General features: G+C 37.0%; 1 protein-coding gene across 1 annotated transcript; it reads left to right on the top strand.

Moving 5' to 3' along the window:
• The first annotated feature begins 15,948 nt into the window (after positions 1–15,948).
• On the top strand, positions 15,949–18,365 carry LOC122023003 (SPX domain-containing protein 1-like). Its single transcript, XM_042581105.1, has 3 exons — positions 15,949–15,959; positions 16,049–16,204; positions 17,987–18,365. The coding sequence occupies exons 1-3, from the start codon at positions 15,949–15,951 to the stop codon at positions 18,363–18,365; spliced, it is 546 nt and encodes a 181-aa protein (XP_042437039.1).
• The last annotated feature ends 7,579 nt before the right edge of the window (positions 18,366–25,944 follow it).

Below are 25,944 nucleotides of genomic sequence, written 5' to 3'. Positions count from 1 at the left end.
GTTTTTTCCATCCAAAACTGTTTTTGAAAAATTAATTTTCATCTTTTCACCATTGGTTGGAATTAACGAAATATTACATTTTCAAAAATTTGTGGTAATATTTTTTTAATAATATTTTAATAATATTTTATTATTTTTTCTCAAAATTCCTGAATTACTATTTTTATCTCTCTCCCACACTATTAATCCAAGGCTAAGTCTTGGAACAAGTTTTATTGTGTTTATTTTGCGAGATTGTCTTTCTAAAATGGCCCATCAAGAAGGCTACAACACTGCTCGCCCACCGCTCTTCTCCGGAGATGATTTCGGAGATTGGAAGGGTCGGATGGAGGCGTATCTCCAGACTCACTTTGAAGTCTGGATGATCGTTAAAACCGGGTTTCAACTACCAACTGACGGCGCCTGCAAGCCACTACCATACGAGAACTGGGACGCGAGCCTTATCAAAAAGGTAGAAGCAAACGCAAAAGCAACGTATACACTTCAGTGTGGCTTAACGAATAAGGAGCTAAATCGCGCCGACCCATTCTCAAGCGCCAAGGAGCTGTGGGAGAATCTGATTGAGCTACACGAAGGTATTCTTGATACGAAAATAGGTAGGCATGTTTTAATAAACAAATTAGTTGAGCAGACTAATGCTATTCCGGCCGAGGAAGGTGTTGCGTTATTTACAGGAACAAGCAAGACGAAGAAAGCACTGAAGGCAACATGGTCCGAGTCATCAGATGAATCTGAATCGGACGAAGAAGAGCAAGCGAGCCTTCTCGCTCTACTAGTACTAGCACATGTTGTTGAAACCGAGTCCGAGTTCGAGCCCGATTCAGAAACCGAGAGCGAATCAGATATCGAGTCCGAGCGAAGCCACGGATCCGTATCCGTTTCTGAAGGACCCAAAATCACTGTAAGTGCTCTAATTTCTAGTATTAGCTTAGATGATTCAGAAAATTTAATTCCTTACTTATTAAAGAAGTTGGCTAAATCCAACGTCCGGGTTAAATCGCTCCAAAAGGAGGTAACAGTCCTTAAGGAAGCAACTGACTTGAGTGCTTTAACTGAGCCAGTTCAAATTGGAAGTTCGACTCAAGTCCAACAACTTGAGAAAGAAAATTCTAATTTGAAAACTCAGATTAAAGAGCTCAAAGACACGTTGGAACAGTTCACCTTGGGTTCCAAGAATTTGGATCTAATTCTTGGAAAACAGCGAGCCATTTACAACAAATCCGGACTTGGATTTAAGACCAAAACAAAATATAAATCATATCTGTCTCTAGTTAATAGAAACAATAGAAATATAATTCAAGCATTGGTCCCCAAGTCCAAATTGATTAATCAAGTTGGACTTAGTCAATATTGGATCCCGAAGGATCAAATATACTATCTCGATAGGTCATATCGAGACTATGATCCAGGGGGAGTTAACAGAAAAACTATTAAAATTAAATAAAATTAAATTAAAAATTCGAAATAAAATTAAATTCAAAATCAAATTAAAAATTTGAAATTAAATTATAAATTCAAAATCAAAATTCAAAATCAAATTAAATATTCGAAATTAAATTATAAATTCAAAATTCAAAATCAAATTAAAACTTCAAAATTAAATTACAAATTCAAAATAATTCGAATTCAAATATAGATGGAGGATCCAGAATAGCTGGCACCCCCAAACTGAACTACTCGACTGGGTAACTGAACTTAATGTATCCGAAATGGGTAAACAAGAGTAGACTACCCGGCAGGGTAATTAAGGTTAGATAAAATGGGCTAGGTTTAACTTGACCCACGGTACTGGTGAAGTTTTTGGATGATAGTACGTTAGGGAAGCTTGGGCATCGCATGTCTAGGAAGATATGGCTTCGACCTGGTGCATTTGGCCAAGTGGAACTGACCGAAGCTACCCTTAAATGGATCCTAACTAGTTAGACCAAGGTTTAGTATTAAGCTCAATGGGTAGAACTATTTGGGAAACCTCGAAGGCATGGTTACTTTAATGAGTTCCTTGTGACTCACCATAGCCGAGAAGTTTATCCAAAAAATACTTACTTGTTGAACACAAAGCTAAATCTGAATCTAACACAAAGTTAAACCAAACCCTTAAATTGAACCTCAATTCATCTCACTAAAATTATAGGATTCCCTGATTGAAAATTTAGATTGGGTGAGATCACTAAGTAATTAAACTCAAACTGATAATTGATTCAAATACAAATTTAATTTCAAAATTATTTAAAAATCTTTTCAAAATCAATTTCAAAATTATTTAAAAAATCTTTTCAAAATAAATTTCAAAAAAAAACTTTTCAAAATCAATTTCAAAATTATTTAAAAAATCTTTTCAAAATCAATTTCAAAATTATTTAAAAATCTTTTCAAAATCAATTTAAAAAAAACTTATCAAAATCAATTTCAAAATTATTTAAAAATATTTTCAAAATCAATTTCAAAATTATTTAAAAAATATATTCAAAATTATTTAAAAATCTTTTCAAAATCAATTTCAAAATTATTTTAAAAACTTTTCAAAATATTTTCAAAATTATTTAAAAATCTTTTCAAAATCAATTTCAAAATTATTTAAAAAATCTATTCAAAATCTTTTTAAAATTATTTCAAAATCAATTTCAAAATTATTTAAAAAATCTTTTCAAAATCAATTTCAAAATTATTTAAAATTTTTTTCAAAATCAATTTCAAAAAAACTTATCAAAATCAATTTCAAACTTATTTAAAAATCTTTTCAAAATCTTTTCAAAATTATTGAAAAATCTTTTCAAAATCAATTTCAAAATTATTTAAAAAACTTTTCAAAATTATTTAAAAATCTTTTCAAAATTATTTAAAAAATCTTTTCAAAATCTTTTCAAAATCAATATCAAAATTATTTAAAAAACTTTTCAAAATCAATTTCAAAATTTTTTAAAAATATTTTCAAAATCAATTTCAAAATTATTTAAAAAATGTTTTCAAAATTATTTTAAAAATCTTTTCAAACTCAATTTCAAAATTATTTAAAAAACATATCAAAATCAATTTCAAAATTATTTAAAAATATTTTCAAAATAAATTTCAAAAAAACTTTTCAAAATTAATTTCAAAATTATTTAAAAATCTTTTCAAAATAAATTTCATAAAAAACTTTTCAAAATCAATTTCAAAATTATTTAAAAATATTTTCAAAATCATTTTTAAAATTATTTAAAAACTTTTTCAAAATCAATTTCAAAATTATTTAAAAATCTTTTCAAAATCATTTTTAAAATTATTTAAAAACTTTTTCAAAATCAATTTCAAAATTATTTAAAAATATTTTCAAAATCATTTTTAAAATTATTTAAAAACTTTTTCAAAATCAATTTCAAAATTATTTAAAAATCTTTTCAAAATCATTTTTAAAATTATTTAAAAACTTTTTCAAAATCAATTTCAAAATTATTTAAAAATCTTTTCAAAATTAATTTCAAAATTATTTAAAAAATATTTTCAAAATCAATTTAAAAAAAAACTATTCAAAATCAATTTCAAAATTATTTAAAAATCTTTTCAAAATCAATTTCAAAATTATTTAAAAATCTTTTCAAAATCAATTTCAAAATTATTTAAAAATTATTTTCAAAATCAATTTCAAAAAAAACTATTCAAAATAAATTTCAAAATTATTTAAAAATCTTTTCAAAATTTAATTTCAAAATTATTTGAAAAATCATTTCAAAATAATTTTAAATCATTTCAAAAAGCAATTACAAAATTATATAAAAATCTTTTCAAAATTTAATTTCAAAATTATTTGAAAAATCATTTCAAAATCATTTTAAATCTTTTTAAAACTAAATTTCAAAATCATTTTAAATCTTTTCAATATCAATATCAAAATTATTTAAAAATCTTTTCAAAATTTAATTTCAAAATTATTTACAAAATCATTTTAAATCTTTTTAAAACTAAATTTTAAAATCATTTTAAATCTTTTCAAAACTAAATTTCAAAATTATTTGAAAAATCATTTCAAAATTATTTAAAAATCTTTTCAAAATTTAATTTGAAAATTATTTGAAAAATCATTTCAAAATCATTTTAAATCTTTTTAAAACTAAATTTCAAAATTATTTTAAATCTTTTCAAAACTTAATTTCAAAATTATTTGAAAAATCATTTCAAAATTATTTAAAAATCTTTTCAAAATATAATTCCAAAATTATTTGAAAAATCATTTCAAAATCTTTTTAAATCTAAATTTCAAAATCATTTTAAATCTTTTCAAAACTAAATTTCAAAATTATTTGAAAAATCATTTTAAAATCCTTCAAATTTAATTTCAAAATTATTTAAAAAATCATTTCAAAATCACTTTAAAATCTTTTCAGAATTTAATGTCAAATTCATTTTAAAATATTTTCAAAACTTAATTTCAAAAATATTTTAAAAATCTTAAAAAAAAATTTATTTGAAATTCAAAACTTATGTTTTGTATCAACTGCAAAGTAAACTCCATCTCACAATTACTCATATTGTGAGATCTTGGAAAAATTTAAATAATAGAGTTATTTGTGAAATAGCCTTACAAAATTTTTCCGGAATTTTTAGGAATTTTATGGGAATTTTTCGGAGCTCGTACGATGGATTTTGAGGGGATCAATTTTAGGCGCGGATAAAGCCTGTTTTAGATACCTGTTTAAGTGAGGAAAAGTTTTAAATTATAAATTCTTTTCTTTTCCTTACCCAAACCCATCGCCGAACCCTATTCACCCGAACCTTCTCCTCCTTCCCGATCCTCTCTTCTCCCCTTTGATCTCTCTTGCGGACGAAGCAAGCGAGGGTTCCGGCGACCGTCGACCTCGACAGAACCATTGGAATCATCGGAGCTCGACGGAAATCAGCAGGCTCCAAGTCTTTTTCGACTAAGGAGTCTCAGTTTCGGCGGATCATGCGGCCGAACGACGACCCCTTGGTGGCTAGGGCACGGTGAGGACCAAGGTTCACGTCGACTCCCTCGTTCATCTTCTTCGAGTTGCTCTCGGAGCGATCTGCATCTTCTCAAGCCAGATCGGACAGCGACGCCCTCAGGAGGTGATCTAGGGAGGAAAGGCTTCGTCGGATCATTATCGATTAAAGGTTAGCTAGATTAGGATTATTCTCAGCGTTTACTCTTCTTGTTCTGGTGTGGGGAAGGGTTCAGATCAGATTCGTGCTGGTTTCTCCCTTGATCGATTCTTGAATCTTCTTCCCTTCTTCTTCTCGGTTTCATGGATGCCGGTGGTATTTGATTGACGCCATCTAGGGCCGGAGCTACCGGCTATGCCCTAGCTGTGATCCTTGAGGCAAGGATCGATTCCTTGTTGTCCGTTCTTGCTCTTCTTCCTTGTCGCTGACTAATCTGTCGAGGTAAGATTAGGGTGTGTGATCTTTGATTTCCATGGTTTGAGCTACTATTTGATCCAAATGAATCTACCAGTGAGGTGAAGTTCTGGATTGTGAGGTGAACCCAGCAGAGAGGATCTGTAGGCTGTGAAGCTCTGTTCTGTCCTATTTTGTGGATTGGTTGGCTCCAGTAGCAGCTCACCTTGGTTACGGTAGCCACCTCATCCAGCAGCTCTTCTGATTTCAGTAGTTACAGTAGCTGAGATTGAGGTAAGGAACAAGGAATTGATATATGATCATGTGTAGATTTGAACTAGGGTTCTGTTTGTTTTGAATTAGGTGTATTTGGATTACTAGTTGTTGACTGTGATTAGATTTATTTACTTAGATTTAATCTAATGGAATGATTAGGGTTAAGGTAACTAACCCTAGTCAACTATTGAGTTTAATTTAAGTTTAGAATTCTAATCTAATTGGTGATTAGGGATTAGGTAACTAACCCTAATTGACTGTTAGATTTATTCAGGTAGGATGTGATTGGGTTGATTAGGGTTTTTCCCTAATTTATTTTTAGGGATTTTTATTTAGCTATTCATTTGGATTTGACTAAATAAAATATATATATTATTTGACACAGGACTCTGATTCGAGACAGGCGTCTCGACGTTGGATTTGGCGTGATTGTACCTTCTATTTGAGGCGGGTACCCTTTGACTTATCTCTTGATAGTGTCTTTTGATATGTGCAGTTTATATATACTTGCTAGTGATTGGTAGATTTAGCACTTCCCTGGTTATAGGTTATTCGATACTTGTAGACGGTTACTAGTGATTGGTAGTTCAACACTTCCCCTGGATTTAGGGTTAGTTGATACCTATCACATACCTCATCTGCTAGTTGCTTTACTTCAGGATTGGATATTTTATCTCTTGCCATGTGTATATATGTTCATAGAGGTGCATATCTATAGTGCTCTACTCTACTGGATTAGTTGCTTTACATGTGTGATACATGCTCTTGGATTCATGATACTTACATCATTGTATATGTGATGTCTTTGGATTTATGCTGTTTATATCATGTTTATAGTTATATGTGTTTACCTTTTTGACACGCACATATATGGAGGAGGCTTTGTTCAGGTATGTCATATTGTAGCCGCATGCACCATATCGCATGATTGCATGCTGGGCGATTGACGACTCCATTATTGTTGAGCTCGTCGGCCGGCTACATAGGCCTGCACACAACGTGTTCACTGCATGGGTAGTGGCACAGCACAGTAGGGTGTGTATGGCAGTAGCTCTGTAGTGCTCCGCTGGTCCGCTCATGGGTAGTGTGACTGCAGCGTGGTAGCAGACAGGGATCCCTCCCCGTCATCGCGTACCGGGAGTTGAGAGCATTGCGCTCCCTCACTATGTTTGAGGTAGGAGGATAGGTGTACTCCGACAGCATCCCGTCCACTCGGTCACTCAGAGTGCATGGTGTCACAGCCCTACCCACTCGGTCTCACCATTGTGTGTGAGATGGCTGACTGGTTGACAGGGGTGACCATGTCATATTGCATCATATGCACGGATTGCATTCGTTATGATTGATGCATTTTGGTGATTGCATATGATTGACATGCATACAGGATACATGCTTTTGCTCTGACTATTTTTGTCTGTGTATGTTCACAGTCAGTTGCACAAGCGGCGCAGTACATTTTTTTCAGTTATGCATGTTCTTATTATTCTTGCTATAGACTGTACTTTATGCCTATTGCTGGTTATTACAGTTTATTTCAGCTATGCATATCTGTTATACTGTTAGGAGACCGTACCGTAGGTTGTACTGTTAGGAGACTGTACTGTAGGCTCTATGGTTTAGTGTACTGTACCATAGGTTATTACTGGTGGATATATATTGCTGTACATGTCTATTGGTTTACCTGCTGAGTTCTTGAACTCACCCCGTTGTTACTATTTTTCAGGTTGAGGCCGTTAGGAGAGATTCCAGTCGCTAGCCCCATTATCGCGAGGATTTTCTTTGTCGGATTATATTTTGCTTTTGCATCTTATATACTTGTATTGTGGGTTTGTATTGTGGACTTTATGTCAAACCTTTGGGTTTGCTGCTTTTGTTTTCCGCTGCGGATTTTCACACTACTTCGTGGATTTGTTTTCTTCGTTGTAGTAGAGTAGGATGTGTACGTATATCTTCGTTGATTTTATATCGTTCTTCCTTATTAAACTGCGTGGATTGATTATATATTGAGCTGTGTTGAATATTGATATAAACTGCGTGGTTTGTTTCTTATTTGTATTGTATTGTTCCGGCCGAGTGTGGCCGAGGTATAGATATATGTATACTGAGATTTATATTGTCCGCCGTACAGGGGAGATGTTGCCGAAATTTCTTCGGACAGGGACTACCTGGGGCATGACACATATTCTAAGCATGCTTGTTAATCTAGAATGAGTGAGATGGAAAGATAGGAAAATAATTTTTTTTAACCTCTCATGCTTGGACTCCTGAACTCAAAGAATTTATTAAAAGGCATTAATTAAGGGGCAGTGATTTTGAGTTAGTTTTAAAATTAGTTTTTCTTTAAAATAAAATTTTGACTTGACCTCAAAATTCAAAACTATTTTTACTTATCTTAAAAAATTCAGGTTATTTTTAACTTAACTTTAAAATTAAAATTATTTATGACCTGGCTTTTAAATTACAACTCTTCTAGAATGTTTTCAAAGCCTAGTACTTAATCAAGTCTTCTTTAACTAAGCTTAGTTAGACTATACTCTAAACTTAGCTATTTGGCAAGAAGTTTTCTCAAGGCAATCATTTTTAAACTGAATATTTAACTAAGTATTTTCAAATCTAGCTAAGTACTTTTTAAAGTTTTCAAAAAAAAAAACAAAAAGGAAATTTAGCTAAGTGTCTCTCAAAGCAATTGTTTTCAAATGCTAAGTTTTTTCCAAAGTATTCTCAAAATTTCATCTATGTCTTTTTAAGATTAAATACTTAACAAAACTATTATCTTCATAAGTATTTTAAAAGTAAAAATCTTAGCTAAACTCCCTCTTTAAAAACTAAGAATCTAAAGTGTTGTAATATCACTTAGTTACTTGTTAAAGACAAAAATAACCTTATCTTAGCTAAAAGTATCTCTCAAACTAAAGGAAATGGAAATATTAAGATTACTTGTACTTTAGGGCTCTGATACCTGATCAACACCAATTAGACATGCTTGGACTTAAGGACCAACTAAATAAATAACCTAAATTAAAATATTAGCTACTCTCTCTCTTCAACCTAAAAATTAACAAGTTCTTTTTCAAAAATAAGTATTATTTTATTCAAAATTAAGCTAAGACCCTTTTCACTTAAGCTATATTTTCAAAATTCAATGTTTGCAAAAGGCTTAGCTAAGTGATTTATAGAGCAACTTTCTCAAACTTAGCCACCTTTATAAATTTTGGCTAAAATACTTTTCTAAGTTACCTCTTAGATTCATTCTATACTTAGCTAAAAGTATTAAAAGCATATTTCTTTACTTGCAAAATTTAACTCATGGCTATCAAAAGATTGTTGCCAAGTATAATGAGACTTCAAATTTCTTTAAACATAATCTGGCTTCAAAAATCCTTTAAAATCTAGCTAAGTTTTTTCTCTAAATTTAATTAAGTTTTTTTTTCATAAAACAACTAAGTTTAAAAAGAGGCTAAAGTCATCCTTCAAAGTCATCCATACATTAGCCTTTTTAACTTAGGAGAAAAATATTCCTTGTTAAGTCCTCTTTCTCCCTTAACTAACAACTTTCAGTAAAATTTTATTATAAGTGTTACACAAGCATTTTTTTTCAAAGACTAAATCTGTTTTTTTTTCAAAAAAAAAAAAAAAAACTTAAAACTTGCCTTCAACGGGCTTATTTTTTGATATATGGCAAAGGGGGAGAGTAGGAAATTCAAAAGTAAAAAATGTTGCTTTTATTAAGGGAGAGAGTAGAAAAGTCAAAAGTAAAAAATTCAAAAAGAAAGCCCTTTATTAAGGGGGAGCTTCACAAAAGTTTAAGTGTTAGCTTAAGTTAGACGTTCATTTGAATTTATATACTTAAGCTTGCTCACTTAAAACTTTTTAGTATACTTATGCATTTATTTTTACTTAACTTTGAATTTGGGTTGCCATAATCAAAAAGGGGGAGATTGTTGGTGCGGGAAGCATCCGACGATCGAACCTGAGTTTTGATAATGGCAAAGGATTCAAAGTTAAGGTGTGTTGTTATCTAACATGTTGAATGAGTGTGTCAGGAAAGTCCTAACTGCGGTTAGGCAGGTGAAAACTCTAGGGGGTGGTAACCCTAGGTCCTAGGGGGTGGGAACCCTAGGTGGAGAAAAGTCCTAACTGCAGTTAGGCAAAGGGAAAACCCTAGGGGGTGGTAACCCTAGGTCATAGGGGGTGGTAACCCTATGCGGAAAGTCTTGGCAGCTCGATGGCTTCAGGCAAAAGTCCTAGGGGGTGGTAACCCTAGGTGGAAAGTCCTGGTGTCGCGAACCAGGTGAAAGACTGGACTAGCCGGGAAGCGGATGTCCAGCAGAAAGTCCGGAAGCGTCGAGTGTTGAGCAAAAGTCCAGTCGATCTGGAGGATCGAACTGGCAATAGGTAAATCTCCTGAGTGGAGTAGGTGAGGACGCGTTCCCCGTAGAGGGAACAGTAGGCGTCGGGTCGACCTAGGGTTTCCGGTCGGAAATCCGAAGTCAGGCTCGGATAGTCCGGAGACTATCATTATCACTTCTATTATGCTTTATGTGCTAACTTTGTGCTGCAGGGTATATTTGGGATTAATGTATCTTGCAGGGACCAAAGTGCAAAGATTAACCTCGGATGAACAGTGTCCGAGGCGCCTCCATGGAGCTTGGAGGCGCCTCGGGTGCAAAAGCTGACCTGGCCGAGAAGCAGGGCTGAAGGCGCCTCGGTTGGCTATGGAGGCGCCTTGGAAGGTGCCTTGAAGACCTATGAAGGTGCCTTCAAGGTGATAAGCGCAGAATGGTCAGCGCTCATCTGCACGGTGGACTCAGAGCTATGGAGGCGCCTTCGGAGGCTCTCAAGGCGCCTTGGATGCCCTTTATAAGGGGTCTTCGAGCAGCAGTGAAGTTCAACAATTGACAAGCTTTCTTTCTGCTGTGTGTTGCTTAAGAAACGACTCTAAAGTGTTGTTGCAGTCGCCGACGACCCGAAGCTTCAGTTATTAATTTGTTGTCGGTATTATTTCAATTCCAGTTGTACTTATTTCCTTGTACTTATTCACGATATTTTAGTTGTTGCCCACGGAAAGCGATCAAGGATCGCGGGCCTTCGAGTAGGAGTCGATCTAGGCTCTGAACGAAGTAGACGACTGTGTCTCTGTGTTTGTGTTTATTTACATTTCCACTGCGTATTTTACTCCGATAGTTTTTTCGATAATCGAACCAAATAGCCACGAGCGCTATTCACCCCCCCTCTAGCGCGTCTCGATCCAACACAAACATCAAGACTTAAGCTTGAGCCAACTCAAGCTTAGTCAAATAGGTCAACCTTGACCTAGGGATATTACACCAACAATCTCCCCCTTTTTGATGTTTGACAATACCTTTAAGTTAGGCTAATCTCATAGCCTCAGCTTTCTTCATGCCAATGTATAAATGATGGTTTCCTTCATTCTCCCCCTTTCCTAGAGAGCAAACTCTCTCTTTAGGTAATGAAGGCCTAACTTAACCACACATTCTCCCCCTATTGGCATACATCAATAACTCTTCCCTTGAAGAGTTACCCAACGTTATTCACAACTTTACTCGTGGCTCACAACACGATAGTGAAAGTCCCATACCTTTTATTTTCCTTAATTCTCACCCATGAGCATTACCACTTAAACAATGAAGATATCCACTCTCTATTGTATTCAAATGCCCAACCTTGAGCATTTTCGCGAAAGAAGGTTAACCACCTTCCAAGGTGTATGAAAAATAAATTTTCATGTTCTTAAAGAGTAACTCCCCCTAAAGACATGACCGTAACTTCTGTCATTGCACCAACAATGACTTGGAACTCCTAAATTTTTAGGAAACCCAAATTTAGAAGTTTTGAGGTTCAAAAATTTAATATTGAAACCAAACCTCAACCTAAACCTCTACTTAGTCTTCCTCAACCAATCCATCCTAGTTTTCATAATAAAAACTCCCCCTAAATGAGTGCAAATGTGTTCCAAGGGGTTAGGAATGGTTACCTAGACCACAAATGGTTTAAATCACGGAAAACAAGCTTTCCCAGCTGAAATCAATGATTCAATCGATCGGTGGATCGATCCAGCAAGCTTCTGCTTGCGAGAAACACACCCTCAATCGATCGCCCGATCGATTGAGACCCTTCAATCGATCGGGCGATCGATTGAAGGTCTGAAGTTGCTGAAAGTTCATTTCAGTTAACTTCAGAAACCCCTAGAAAATTCTACAAAATTCTAAAAATCATGAAAATCGTTGTAGACATTATTTAGGGCATATATTATCATGGAAAAATAGTTTTATAAGAAAATACTTCATATTTTCAAAAATTGACACAGACTTGAAAACTTGTAAAAACTTTAGTGTTTTCTTCCAAGTTTGTTCCTAACTATTCCATGATGATTACTATTAAAAGATAGCCTTCACCAAGGTTTTCCAAAAGTATTTTAAAATCATTTTCAAAACCAATATCCAACCATGTTCCTTGGGCTTAATGCACATGACTTGACCATTAGCTTTCCCAATAATTGGAAAACACATAACTATGTGTTTTGATGAACTTAAAACTCAAAAGAATGCACTAAATCAACATCTTGAGTTTTGTTCATCATCCTAACATCTCACTTGTATTTAATGTGTATGAAACCACATACAAGTCACCTTATAGTTCTTTGGTGAGATGTAAAATCTTGGTTTTGCCCTAAACTAGGGATCATGCATATCGACCTAGGCATTTTTGAAACTATGAACATCCACCCAGAATGTTACTTGTTAGTGAATGCCATTAGTCCTTAATTGCAAGAAATAAACTGATGCATGAAAATGTTATGGCATACATCAAAGATAAATAATTTTCAAAAGAAAATTTCCTATAACTACATGATGTATGTATGACATAACATGGTATTTTTGTATTTTTCATAATAAAACATGAATGCAAAAACAAATAAATAAATATGATGTCATGACATATGATGGGAAAACAAGACATGACAAATTAGCACACATACAATACCTAGATTACCTATCTAAGTATCCTTAACCTTAGCTAACTTTAACAAATTTGAACCCTAGATTACCCACTATTTCCCAAGAGAATGCCAAAGTCTAATTTTGACATTTCTTTTGCTTTTCTTAATTTGTGCCAATTCAAATTAAGCATATTCCTCAAATTTTGGCACAATTTTCTCCTTCAAGGAGTAATCATCGAGATCAAGTTCTAAATTTTTGCCCTTACTCCTTAAGAAAATACCAAAATCTCAACTTGGTAGTTCTTTATGATTTTCCCAATTGTGCCAATTTAATTTAAAATTGAACTTTCAAATTATGGCACATTTTACTCTTCCAAAGAGTAAATGAACTCCACTTCATTTTCAAAGGTTGATAATAACCTTGAAAATGCTCTCCGAGTGTCAACTTCATCAAAGTTGGGTTAACTACCCTCCCAATTTGAGTTGACACTCTCTAACCCATCTAAGGGGTAGAGAAAATGCTCCTAGGAACCCAAAATCTATTGGCGCTCCTTGGATGCTCTAGATACTCACTAGGGATAACTTGTCTAGACACCTTCCTAGTGACCTTGTTTGGCTTCTTAGAAGCCTTGGTCACCTTTTCTAGGTCAACTCTAGGGATTTCTTCCCTTGTGACCTTCTTAGTGACTTTCTTAGACTTCTTAGAAGTCTTAGTCTCATTTGTTGCAAAAATACTCTTAGGGATAACTTTCCTTGTATTTTTGACTTGACCACTAGACCTAGGGTTAGTTCCATAGCTATATGGAACCCTATGGTAAGAAGGCACATCCTTTTTGATTTTAGGTTTGTATCCCAAACCTTTATTACCCTTGAATGACCCTTGTTGTCCTAAACCTAGATTTTGCTCATTTTGCCCTTTTAGGATATTTTCCATCATTTTTAGGGTCTTTTCTAATTTATCAAGTCTTGACCTCAAGACTTGATTTTCTCTCATTAAATCCTTAGTTTTTAGTTTTTCATTTAATCCTTGAGCATTTTTATTTTTAGGCTTGTAACTAAAATCTTTAGAATTCTTGTCTAAATTTTTATCTACCTTCCTAGATTTAGGTGTGGTAGTTTTAGCATGAAGAGCTACATGTTTTTCTTTAATGCTATCATGCTTCCTATTTTTATGGTAAATAGTATTAAAATGATAAAAATTGGAATTAGCATGCTTTTTACCATTATTTAAGGGGATAAGATTAATAAATGATACCTTTCGTTTTACCTTTGAGGCTCCCCCTTGATCCATGCTTCCTCCTTTAGCTTTGACCGCTTTCTTCCCCTTAGGACATTGGCTCCGGTAATGTCCTTTTTGATTGCAAAAGAAGCACACAATGTGCTCCTTGCTCTTCTTTGTTGTAGGGACGGTCTCCTTGTGCTTCACCTTGCCCTTTAGTGCCACTTGACCCTTCTTCTTGGCCAATTTGGGGCACTTGCTTTTGTAGTGCCCATGTTCCCTACACTCAAAACATATAATATGATTTTTATTCTTAATTGAAACATTTATACCTTCATATGTAGGGATGACATCTTCTCCTTTTGATCCGGATGTAGACGCTTCTTCTTGATCCGGCAATAATGATCCACGCTCCCCCTCAATCCTAGAGGTGGAGGCTTCTTCCTCTTCATCCTCGGATGCTAAACATCTCTCAACTTCCGAATCGTCATGCACATGAAATAAGGAGCAAACTCCTTTGGTTTTACCTTCGTGCTCTATTGAGGATGGACTTTCTTCTTCTTCCTCCGGTGTTGAGCACCTCTCAACCTTGGAGTCCTCTTCTTCTTCTTTTTGGTCTTGATTCAATGAATCACCCTCATTTGATTTTTCTTGGATTGGTACAGTGGAGGGTTCTTCATGAAGTTTTGCCAATTTGCTCCATAACTCTTTGGCATCTTCAAATTCTCCAATTTTCTCCAAGATGTTGCTCGGCAATAGATTGACCAAAAGCTTGGTCACTTTATCATTAGCCTCACACCTTTGGATTTGTTCTTGGCTCCACTTGCTCCTCTTGAGAATTTTTCCCTTTGAATTCTTTGGAGCTTCGAAGCCTTCCATTAGAGCAAACCATTGCTCTATCTCCATCATAAGAATATTTTCAATTCTTGATTTCCAAGAATCGAAACTCGTGGATACATATGGTGGAGGCACCCTTGTGTCGAATCCGAGTCCATCTCGGAATTCCATCTTGAAGTTGAGCCTTTTTGATGAAGTCTTCAACTTGTAGAATTGCTCCAACCTCTTCACCCTCTAGCTTTTTGCCCCTTCCGGCGATGATTCCGGTGAAGAGAGACCTCGCTCTGATACCACTTGTTGGGACCGAAAATGGAGCTAGAGGGGGGTGAATAGCTCGGCGCGATCTCATGCTCGTCATTGCTTGTTTCTTCAAAGATATGCAGCAGAAAATACAAAGAAACAAACACACAGCGCTAACTCTAGGCACTACAAGAAATTTTAGATTTAACCACACCTAATAGACAACAGTTTTTCGAGAAACTGTTGTCTTTTTGCCATTTAACAACAGTTTTATTGAAAACCATTGTTGTTCACCATAATTTTTTTTAAATGACAACGATTTTTAAAAAACTGTTGTCTAATGTATGTCAAATACAACGATTTTTAAAAAACTGTTGTCTAATGTATGTCAAAGACAACGGTTTTAAAAAACTGTTATCTTTTAGCGTTGCTTACATGATAATATACAACAGTTTTATTAAACTGTTGTCTATTGAATGTTGTTGAATCCCAAAAAAATAATAGTTTTTTTTAACTTCACGAAAAAAAACTCACGAACAAAGAGTTTTTTTGTTCGCGTGAGGCTAGGTCACCACTGCCGATTCCCCTTTCCCCTCCTTCCCAACCCGACGCTGATCCTCGCCGCCTATCGACGCCGATACTTCTTCTCCCCGCATACATAACCACCAGCCAAGAGTTACTCAACGTCGGCTGAAGCCTCATTGAGTCGTGCCTTGCTCCGATCAACGCCATAGCTGCCGTCGTCGAGGCCTAACTCTTCCCCGACGCCGGAGCCAGGAGGAAATCGATCGCGCTAGCACCAAGCGTCCACCGCCGGCTAAGGCTCTGCTCCACTGATCACTGGAGTCCATCCAGAGATTTCTCTTCTCCTAGAGTCACCGACCCTGCATTGGTGGATCTCCGGTTAAGAGGGGTTTGAACCCTAGATCTAACCTCCTGCTGCGCCTCTCTACACATCGCAGCTTCGACGATCGAACCAGGTTTGCTCTAACCGATCTTTACTCTAGTGTTGGCATTGCCCTATTCCTCTGTCCCAGCTCACCGCCACAATAACCTCCCGAGCCCTCCGAGAGAGATATCAGATATGGCTCGAGGGTAAGTTGTTTTTAGTGCTAGATTTGTGTGGACTTGATTGTATACATTGTTTGGGATGTTGAGTTTGGTTGTATGATCATTTATTACAGATCCGTCCGGCCAAAAAACATATGCCGCCTTCTCAACCGCCAGCCGCAACTCCCCCACCGCGCCCTCACCGAGAAGCACCCTGATGCCTCCTCCGCCGACGGCGAAGACGATCCCCTCCACTTCTCTTTGACTCTTCAACAGTCTTTATGCTGCCTGTAACGACTCAATTTTCCCTATTTCGAGTACTAAATGTCTTTAAAAATATTTAGAAATACTTTTAAAATATGCTAGAGATTTTTAGAGTATTTTTACATAATTTTTGGAGGTCGTTTAGTATGTTTACAAAAAGAAAGAAGTTTTGACCAAAAAATCATTAAAAATGAGACTTGAACCCAAAACCTCCGGCCGAACCCGACCTAACCGGACACAGCCAACCAACTGGGCTGCGCACGCTTTGTTAACCAAGTATGAGGAGAAATATATTTAAGGTATAGTATAATGGAAACCCTAGTTTAAGAAGATCAAATTTTTCCCGAATCCGGAAAATCTCATTTCTTCTCCTCCTCGCGTGCGCCGTTTCTTCTCGGGCGAAACCAAAGAAACCCTAGTTTCTTCTCCGGCGGTCGGCGGAGGGTTGTCTCTAAGAATCCTTCACATTCTCGTGATCTTCTCGACGTGGAGAGCACATAGACGCGAAGAAGGCGCTGCGATTTCGAGTCTCATCGGAACCCTAGAAGCCTCTTCTCTTCTCGGTTGTAAGTCCAAGCAAATCCCGATAAGTACTACTCACCCGTGGTAGGAGTAGTTCCAAAATTTTGCTTCCTTCTTTTCCTTGCTGAGCGTGAACAGATTCTCATTGACTCGTTTAAGCATTACGGTTGGGTTTTCTTTGCTAAGCACAGCATGTTTAAGAAGTATTTGTTTTTAGGTTGTGACCTTGATGATCATGCTTTGTTACGTGTAGAGTGTTATGGTTTCGAATTTTTACAGTTTAAGTTTTACAGTCCATGTAAAGCTTGGTGTAGAGCATGAGGAATTGTTCCTCAGGCTTGCACTTAGTATTTTAGTTAGCATGTTCGGGTTGTATGGAAGCTAGCATTGTTCTTCCTGTTTCCTTCTGTTGTCGTGGCACATTGCGTGAAGAGCAATTGTGGCTTGGGTTTACAGTAGAAGCTCTTTACAGTGACCATTAGGAATTGGTTGATCTATGCTATTAACTGGACATGAACAGCATATGCTTTAGTATATCATGTGTTAACTTTTGATTACAGCAGAAATCATCCTTTCTTTATGTTTTTGCTTTGTTGGAAATAACTTAGGAGTGTAGACCTATTAAGTGCAGATTTCATATATCGGGCAGTACTCTATTCCTTTAGAATTTGTTTCATGTCAAGTTTAGTTTTAGTTTAACATGAACAACCTTGTTTAGTTTTAGTTTAACATGAACATCCTTGTTTTTATGATTTGGAGTTAGCTTGTTGTGCTATTTTTCTAGCATTCTAGTATTTGGTTGCTTGGCATTTCAGTTGCTTAGTTCCTTAGCATTTCAATCTGAAATTCAGAATTTCACGGCTTTGTTTTTAAGCATGAAAGTTTCATAAGTAAGCTTGAGTAATTTCTTATCCAAGAACAGCCCTTTTATTTAGTTAGAATGAGTTTAGTATTTTCCTTGCAATTCAAAGAGCAAGAACATCCCTTTATTTAGTTAGAATGAGTTTAGCATTTTCCCTGCTACTTAGAAAGGCAAGAATAGCCTTCATTTAAAGTATGTAGTGTTAGTTTCTTGAATTTCTTGAACATGAACAGCTATTAAGCTTATCTTGTAGTTTAATTTCCTTGCTTTATTTTTATAGCATGCTCAGTTAGTTGCAATTCTCTACTTGTTAGATACACTTGCAGTATTCGAATAGCATGAGCAGTATCGAATTATAATTCAGTTTCTAGTTTCCTGTCCTTTCTTCTGGTTCTTTTTTTTTTAAATTTGTGCACTCATTTAGATGGTTTATTATTCTTGTTGTGATGAATTCAGGTCTAGTGAAAATACTGAAGAAGTATGACAAGAGAACAGGAGAACTTATCAGGCAGCCCTTCATCGAAAAGGTGCTGCAGCAGCCATTCTTTACAACTGATCTCCTATACAAACTCGTGAAGGAGTGTGTGGCTATGCTCGACCACCTCTTCCCCAGCAACAACCTGTCAATTTTAGTAGAATGCGATGGACAAAATGGAGTGCCAAAGCCGACACAATCAGGTGGGAGGGTTCCGGAGTTGGAGGAGATTAAATATATGCAGAGCTTATACATGAAGAGCACCGTAGCAGTGCTGCGGTCCTTGAAACAGATTAGGAGCAAAAGTTCAACAGTCAAAACAGATTAGAAAATCTCGTGTTATATTGTTCTACCTTTGTTTTAATAGTGTTATCATTTTGTGGGTTGCTTATGAAATTTTGTTGGTTGCTTATAAAATTTCTTCAGAATGTTATAGATATTATTTTTGAATGTTAGAAAATTGTATATTAAATTTTATTTTGAAATTTAGTATTTTGAATGATTTATAATATTAAAAAATTGTGTATTAATTTTTTTTATTTTTTATCTAAAAAAGACAACGGTTTTTCACCGTTGTCGTAGATAGTTTAAAACTGTTGTTGAAGACCCCGTTATTAAAGGTAGACGCTCAAAGACAACGGTGAAAAACTGTTGTCTTTGAAGGAAAAGACAACGGTTTTTCACCGTTGTAAAACTGTTGTCTTTGCCTTCAAAGACAACGGTTAAAAACTGTTGTCTTTGGGTACCCTTTTTAACAACACGGCCTTTAACAACAGTCCGAAAGAGGCTACGACAATGATGAAAAACCGTTGTTGTTTGGATTTTTTCTTGTAGTGAGGATTTACTTGGTATCCACCTCAAGAAGAGGTGACTAGTCCAAGGATCCACACTCACGCACCCTCCACTATAAAAACACTCCTTCTTGGTAACTACCGAAGGCGGAGAATCCTTACAACCTCACAATACAACAATGAGAAAGAAAGAAGCGAAAATACAAATGAATCTTACAAGATTACAATGAAAACCCTAGCTTATTCTTCTTCTTGTTGCAACTCACCTCTTGACTTGGATGAGCTTCCAAGAACCTTCAAGAACTGGCGGTGAGGAAGAAAATATCACTGTGGAGGTTTGCTGTGATCGCTTGTGGAGAAGAGATGAAGAAGTGCGCAGAAAAATGCTCGCCAACGGCTTTATCCGCGCCAACGGTCGAATCCCAATCGATTGAATTGCTCCCAATTGATTGGGGAGGCTTTGGATCGATCGGTTGATAGATCCAGAGCGCCTCTGTGCTCTTGGAATCGCCCTGAATCGATTACTCGATCGATTCAAGGCTTCTTGAGCAATTTCCAGCGCTCCAATTGATCGGCCGATCGATTGGAGGTTTCAATCGATCAACTGATCGATTCAGAAGCTCACTGTTCAATAAAAAACTCACCCAATCGATTGACCGATCGATTGGGGAAGTTTCAATCGATTACCTAATCGATTCATCCCATTTCTGCATGAATTCGCGTCAACTAATCGATTGACCAATCGATTGAACCCCCCAATCGATTGGCCAATTGATTGGAAATTAGAAAATTGGATAGAGCTTGAAATTAGTTTCGTTTTGCATCCGAGATCACCTCATTCCGATATCCGAGTCAAAAGTTATGGCCTTCGAAAGTTTACTACGTCCAAACTTCCTAGTTCCATGCCAAATCCCTATTGGACTTACGACCGCTAAGAATTCAGTCAACTTTTGACCCATCTGGACTTTCTCTTTGCGCCAAGTGTCCGGTCAACCTTGACCCACTTGTACTTACCATCTCATGCCAAGTGTCCGGTCCTCCATGACCCACTTGAACTTCCTTCCACCAGATGTCGGATCATCCTTGACCCATCTGGATTTCCTCTTGCCAAGTATCCGGTCAATCCTTTGACCTACTTGGACTTCTAAACACCAGGTGTCTGGTCAACCTTGACCCACCCAGATTTCCACATGCCTGACTTCACTCACTAGGTCTTTCCATCTGCCTAGCTTCACTCACTAGGTCTTTCACCTGGCTTCACTCACCAGGATTTTCCCACTGCCCGGCTTCACTCACCGGGACTTTCCATCTGCCTAGCTTCACTCACCAGGACTTTCACCTAATTTCACTCACTAGGACTTCCCATCTACCTAGCTTCACTCACCAGGACTTTCACCTAGCTTCACTCACTAGGATTTCCCAGTCAAGTATCCAGTCAACCTTGACCTACTTGACTCTCCTTCACAATCTCCCCACATGAACAATTGCACCTGTAATCTCCATGTAATGTCTCAATGTATTGTCAAACATCGAAACCCAAACATCAAGACTCAAACTTGAGCCAACTCAAGCTTAGTCAAACAGGTCAACCTTGACCTACGGATATTGCACCAACACTAACTTGGATGAACCCCTTAGCTACTAGTCTCGCCTTATTTCTTACTATTTCACCTTTATCGTCTAGTTTATTTCTAAATACCCACTTAGTGTCAATTATAGATTTATTTGTGGGTTTAGGTACTAGCTCCTAGACTTGATTTCTCTCAAATTGAGCTAATTCCTCTTGTATTACGATTATCCAATCTGGGTCAAGTAGGGCTTCCTCTATTGTTTTGGGTTCTATGTCAGAAATAAGAGTTATTTGGCTTAGATTTCTATAGGGTGATCTAGTTTGTACTCCTAGGGTTGGGTCACCCAAAATTTGATCAGATGAGTGGTTGGATCTTATCCTAGATGGTCTTGTGTGTGTTGGATCGAATGAGTGCGCTAGAGGGGGGGGGGTGAATATCATGCTTTTAAAACTCTTCTTTTACTCGTTAAAAACAAAGTCGTGCAGCAAAAAAATAAATAAAAGTTTGGTTACTTGGTTCGAAGCCTAGGTCGACTCCTATTCTAAGGCCCGCGATCCTTGACCGCACTGATGGGCAATCCACTAATAGTCTTCTTTCCAAAAACCACGGAAAGAAGTAATGTGTACAATATGCAAGATAGTAACACCCTACTATTTTGTAAGAATTTAAGTACAATGCAAGCTTTTCTAAAGTAAAATATACCAACAATAATAGACAACGGAACTTGCTCGGTACTTCTGAACGAAGCAGCTTGCGAGTCGTAGAGCAGTAGCAGAAGCTTGCATAGAGATGATTTTCGAAGTAGAATAGAGTTATCCAGCCTCGAACCTCAAGCTCTCATTTATATGAATCATTGATGTTTGGTCGATCGATCCCTAGGTTCGGTCGATCGATCCCTAGGTTCGGTCGACCGAACCAGCACCATTCCTTCTTGGCTGAGATTCGATGATGATGATGATTTGATCTTCGGCAATTAATGACCATTAAGAGTTTGATCAACGAATCCCTTTGTTGGATCGACCGAACAGACTCCTTCCCTGTTCATTGAGATTTGCCGAGATTCGCATTTACTGTACTTTTAATGTTTAATCATTTGATCGACCGATCCTCTGGTTCGATCGATCGATCAGTGTAGTTTCCTTCTGCTTCTGATTGTTGCTGATTGAATTGATATGTGCTGAGTCAACCTGGTTCGGTCGACCGTGTTGGATCGAGAAGCGCTAGAGGGGGGGTGAATAGCGCTCGTGACTTTCACTATTTTTGAATTCGTAAATCATACGAGTTAAAGCAGAGGAATAAAGTAAAGAAGACAAAGCAACACACAAAGACACGAGGAGTTACTTGATTCGGAGCCTGTGGCGACTCTTACTCCAAGGCCCCCGATCGTTGATCTCTTCCGGTGGGCAACAACTATAAGCTTGAAACAATAGTACAGAATATGAGTTACAATGAGTGCAATAATGAAAATGATACCGAATGACAGAATCTAAAATAGCGGAGCTCCGGGTCGTCAGAAACTTGAAACAGCACGTCGAGGTCGTTACGTAAGTAGCACACAGGAGGAATAGCTCATTGGAATTCTTGGAAAAAAAGGTGCTGCTCGAATCCCTCTTTTATGCAGTGCTAGAGGCGCCTCCAAGCCTGTCCGAGGTGCCTCCAGCCCACCGAGTCGCACGGGTGGATCAGCACAGACCAGGTCGAACCTCATCTGGTTCAAGGAGCCTTCAAGCCTCCTCAAGGCGCCTTCCAGCCTTGGTCCGAGGCGCCTCCAGCTTCATCAGAGGCGCCTCCAGCTCCTCTGGACAGCTGGCTTCGGCTTGCACCCGAGGCGCCTGCAAGCTCCATGGAGGCGCCTCGGGCACTGATCATCCGAGGCCAAAGTTGCTTCTTTGTTCTTGCAAAATGTGTTAGTCCCAAACACATACCCTGCAAAACAAAGTTAGCACATCAACCATATAATAAATGATAGTCAACAGTCATCGGACTGTCCGGGTCTGACTTCGGATTTCGAACCGAAAACCCTAGGTCCACCCATGCCTACTGTTGCCTCTACGGGGAACGCGTCCTCACCTACTCCACTCAGGAGATTTACCTGTTGCTAGTGCGATCCTCCAAATCGACTGGACTTTTGCTCAGCGTTCGAAGCTTCTGGACTTTCTGATAGACTTCCTCTTCCCGGCCCATCCAATCTTCCACCTGGTTCGCGACACCAGGACTTTCCACCTAGGGTTACCAGCCCCTAGGACTTTTTCCTAAAGCTCTCGACCCGCCAAGACTTTCCGCATAGGGTTACCACGCTCTAGGATTTTCCACCTGCCTAACCGCAGCTAGGACTTTTGCCTAAGTACACTTAGGACTTTTCCTACAAACTCATTCAAACTGTTAGATCACAAGACGACTTAACTTTAAACCCTTTGTCATTATCAAAACTTGGGTTCGATCGTCTGATGCTTCCCGCACCAACAATCTCCCCCTTTTTTATTATGACAACTCAAATTTAAAGTTAAGTAAAACAAAATGCATAAATAAACATAAGCATGCTTTTAAATAAGAAGTTTAAGAACAAACGTAAGCATACTTAAGTAACAAGTTAAGTAAAAGCTAAAGAAATTTTAAACTTTATAAAAGTTAAGGTAAATTTAAAATTTTTAAAGTTAAGGCTCCCCCTTAACAAGAGAACGCTTATCCTTAATTTGAATTTTTTGTCCTACTCTCCCCCTTTGCCATATATCAAAAAAAACTTTGTAGGAAAAATTTAGTAAAAATGTTGAAGTCCAAAAATAACATTTAAAACACCTGGCTTTTAAAACTTTGTAGGGAAAACTTTGTAGGAAGAAGCTTAGTAAAATTTTGCTAAGTGAAAATAGTTTAAGTGCAAAACAACTCTGTTTAGCCAAAATTTTAAAAACTTAAGCTTTTAAAGACTTTATTTAAAAATTATTCATTAAACTTAAAAGTCTTAAAAAGGGATTTTCTTAAGTACGAAAATTGAATTAAGTTTGGGAAAAACTTTTAAAGAAAACACTTAGCTTTAAAGAAAGGATATTTGGCTAATTTAAAGAACTTTTCAAACACTTAGCTTTTTATGATTAATTTTCATTGTAAAACTCTTAGCTAAATGTCTAAAGAGATAATTTTCTTTCAACTAGGTTTAAAGAGCTAGTAAAAAGTTTACTTTGAAAAATAACTTTAGCCAATTTTGAAACTTAGTTGAAATCTTTGGGGAAAAATAAATTTTCAAACTCTGTTAGATAGATTCGAAAAGCTTTGTTGGTAAATATTTTCTTAATTTTGAACAAGCTTTTTGAACAATAATTTGGAAAGAGAAAAAAGATAAACTTCACTAAATTTTCAAAAGACTTTGAAAAGTATATAAAAAGATATTAAGAAAGTCTAAGACTATTTTTTTTAAAAATATTTAAACGAATAATGAATTCCAAAATACTTAACGGCAAAGGAGGAGCAATTAGTTTAAACCTTAATGTCAAAACATGAGTCGAGTTAAATTGATTGCAAGTTAACTAAGTTCTTTTAGTAAGGTATCAGAGCCCTAATGTGCAAGTTGAGTAACCCTAAAAATCAAACACTTAATTTCTTGGCCACATGTCTAACCATCTAGCTACTAGCTGATTATCTAGAGGACAATAACTTTCACTTGGTTAGTCAAGTTAAGTCAATAGATCCAGTTAGATTTGACTAGGGTTGGATGACTTGACTTGATTACTGTAAATTAGGTATTTAACGCCCAGACTCATATTGATGCACAGATATAAGCATTCTTGAGTCCAGGCTGTATCCTATGCATCTCACACCATTCTAAGTTTTTCAAGCATGATCAAGGTAAGCCTAGGTGTTTGTGAGATGCTCTGGCTGAATTATAGGGGAACATGAATTCTAAGGTAGAGCCTAGGCTAAGTCCAAATTTAAAAATTTAGTAAAATTGGAATTTTGAGAACAAATTTTTTCCTAGAGTTTAAAATAATTTCTGAAAAACACATTTTTGAAGAACAATAAGAATTTTAAAGTGAAGATTGTTTGAAAATTTGTTTGAAAATTAAAATCTACTCTACCCAATACATACCAAGAATAATAATATCAAAAGACTGGTAAGTATAAATGAGCAGAGTAACATAAGTATCACTAGACTAGGAACTGAAAGAGTCTGTGTCCAAAATTCAAGATACAATGCATAGCATCAAAGAGAAGGGTCATCAGCTAGAGGGTCGTCAGCTGGAGGTGGTATAAGGGGCTGCTCGGGTGCAGGCTGGCCCTAGCGACGTATCTCCCTCGGAGAGAAGCGAATCCCGCAACTATCTCGGATCGTAGGGATCAGAGGAAGCGATGGCTATCTCAAACAGCGCGTCGAGTCTCAATGGACTGAACCTCGAGACGAGCGAGTCTGTCCTCGATGGAAAGTGATGCCGAAGTCGAAGGTCTGGCTGATGTGGAGGGCCCGACAGAGGTGGAAGGTAATGGATCTGCAAAAAACTCCTCTGCTAAGAAGTCGGGCCACTCCTCTCCCTCGCCCGGTGCATCCTCGGCCTCTGGAGCAATAGGAGCAGCGGCTGGCTGTGGCCGGCCCTTCCAGGCCAGAATCCCCTCAGTGGTGACCTCTATACTGGCTAACCGAAGACTACGCTGTCCTAACTCGTCGTATATGGTAAAGGGGGATAAGTGTCCCTACAGTCTATCCTAAGGGAGGAAAATATTTGAGTCAAGATATGGCAATAGGGCATGTGTACTACTCCTGATGTGATCGTACTAGATGCATGTATGATGTTATGGAACATATGCAGTGCAATATCTATATCTAAACGCTGACTTAGGGCATACAAAAAGAATGAGTGAGAGGATCGCATCTTCGTGACGTCACGAGATGTGATCGGCAAAATGCATGCTGTCAGGACTCTATACATAATGTAGTCCTGAACCCTGAGAAGAGTTGACCTGAACTCAGTCAGGCCAAATGGTCTCTCCTCCCCGAAAAAATGCATATAGATGGTGTCTAGGGTGATATGGGAATAGGGATCAACGAATGGTAGATCTCTACCCGGGTAGCATAGGAATGTACACGTAGACTCCCTAAGCTCTAAATTAGTGTGAATCAGGGAGGGAGTAAACTGAATGTCGGTTCCACCAACTCTGGTGGAATACGTACTATCATCAACCGTCTCGAGGTTGTGATAGAACTGTGCACACAAATCTTGGTTTACTGTATTGTTGCAGTAAACCAATTTCCCTAACTGGTAGTAATCTATCATCTGGATTGTGGGGTGACAGAACTGGGTAAAAAATGACCTACCGACGTACCTAGGTTTAATGGATTCAAAAGTAAATCTAGAAAAATCTATCCTATGCCGCTCAGAGGGGAATCTAGGATCCGTAGAAGGAGTCCTAGCCGGTGTAGGAACAACATGTCGGTGTTTCCTATTTTTGACAATATATAAGAAAATAGCAAAAACTAGTACTAAAATCATGTAGTAGATGAGTAAGGGTGGATTAGAGTATACCTAGGAGGCATTGCTAGGAGTAGTGGAGGAAGAGT

Source organism: Zingiber officinale, chromosome 9B (assembly GCF_018446385.1).
Source record: "Zingiber officinale cultivar Zhangliang chromosome 9B, Zo_v1.1, whole genome shotgun sequence".
NCBI classification, from domain to species: Eukaryota; Viridiplantae; Streptophyta; class Magnoliopsida; order Zingiberales; family Zingiberaceae; genus Zingiber; species Zingiber officinale.
Note: the sequence above shows the minus strand (reverse complement) of the source record. Positions and strands in the feature narration are given on the sequence as shown.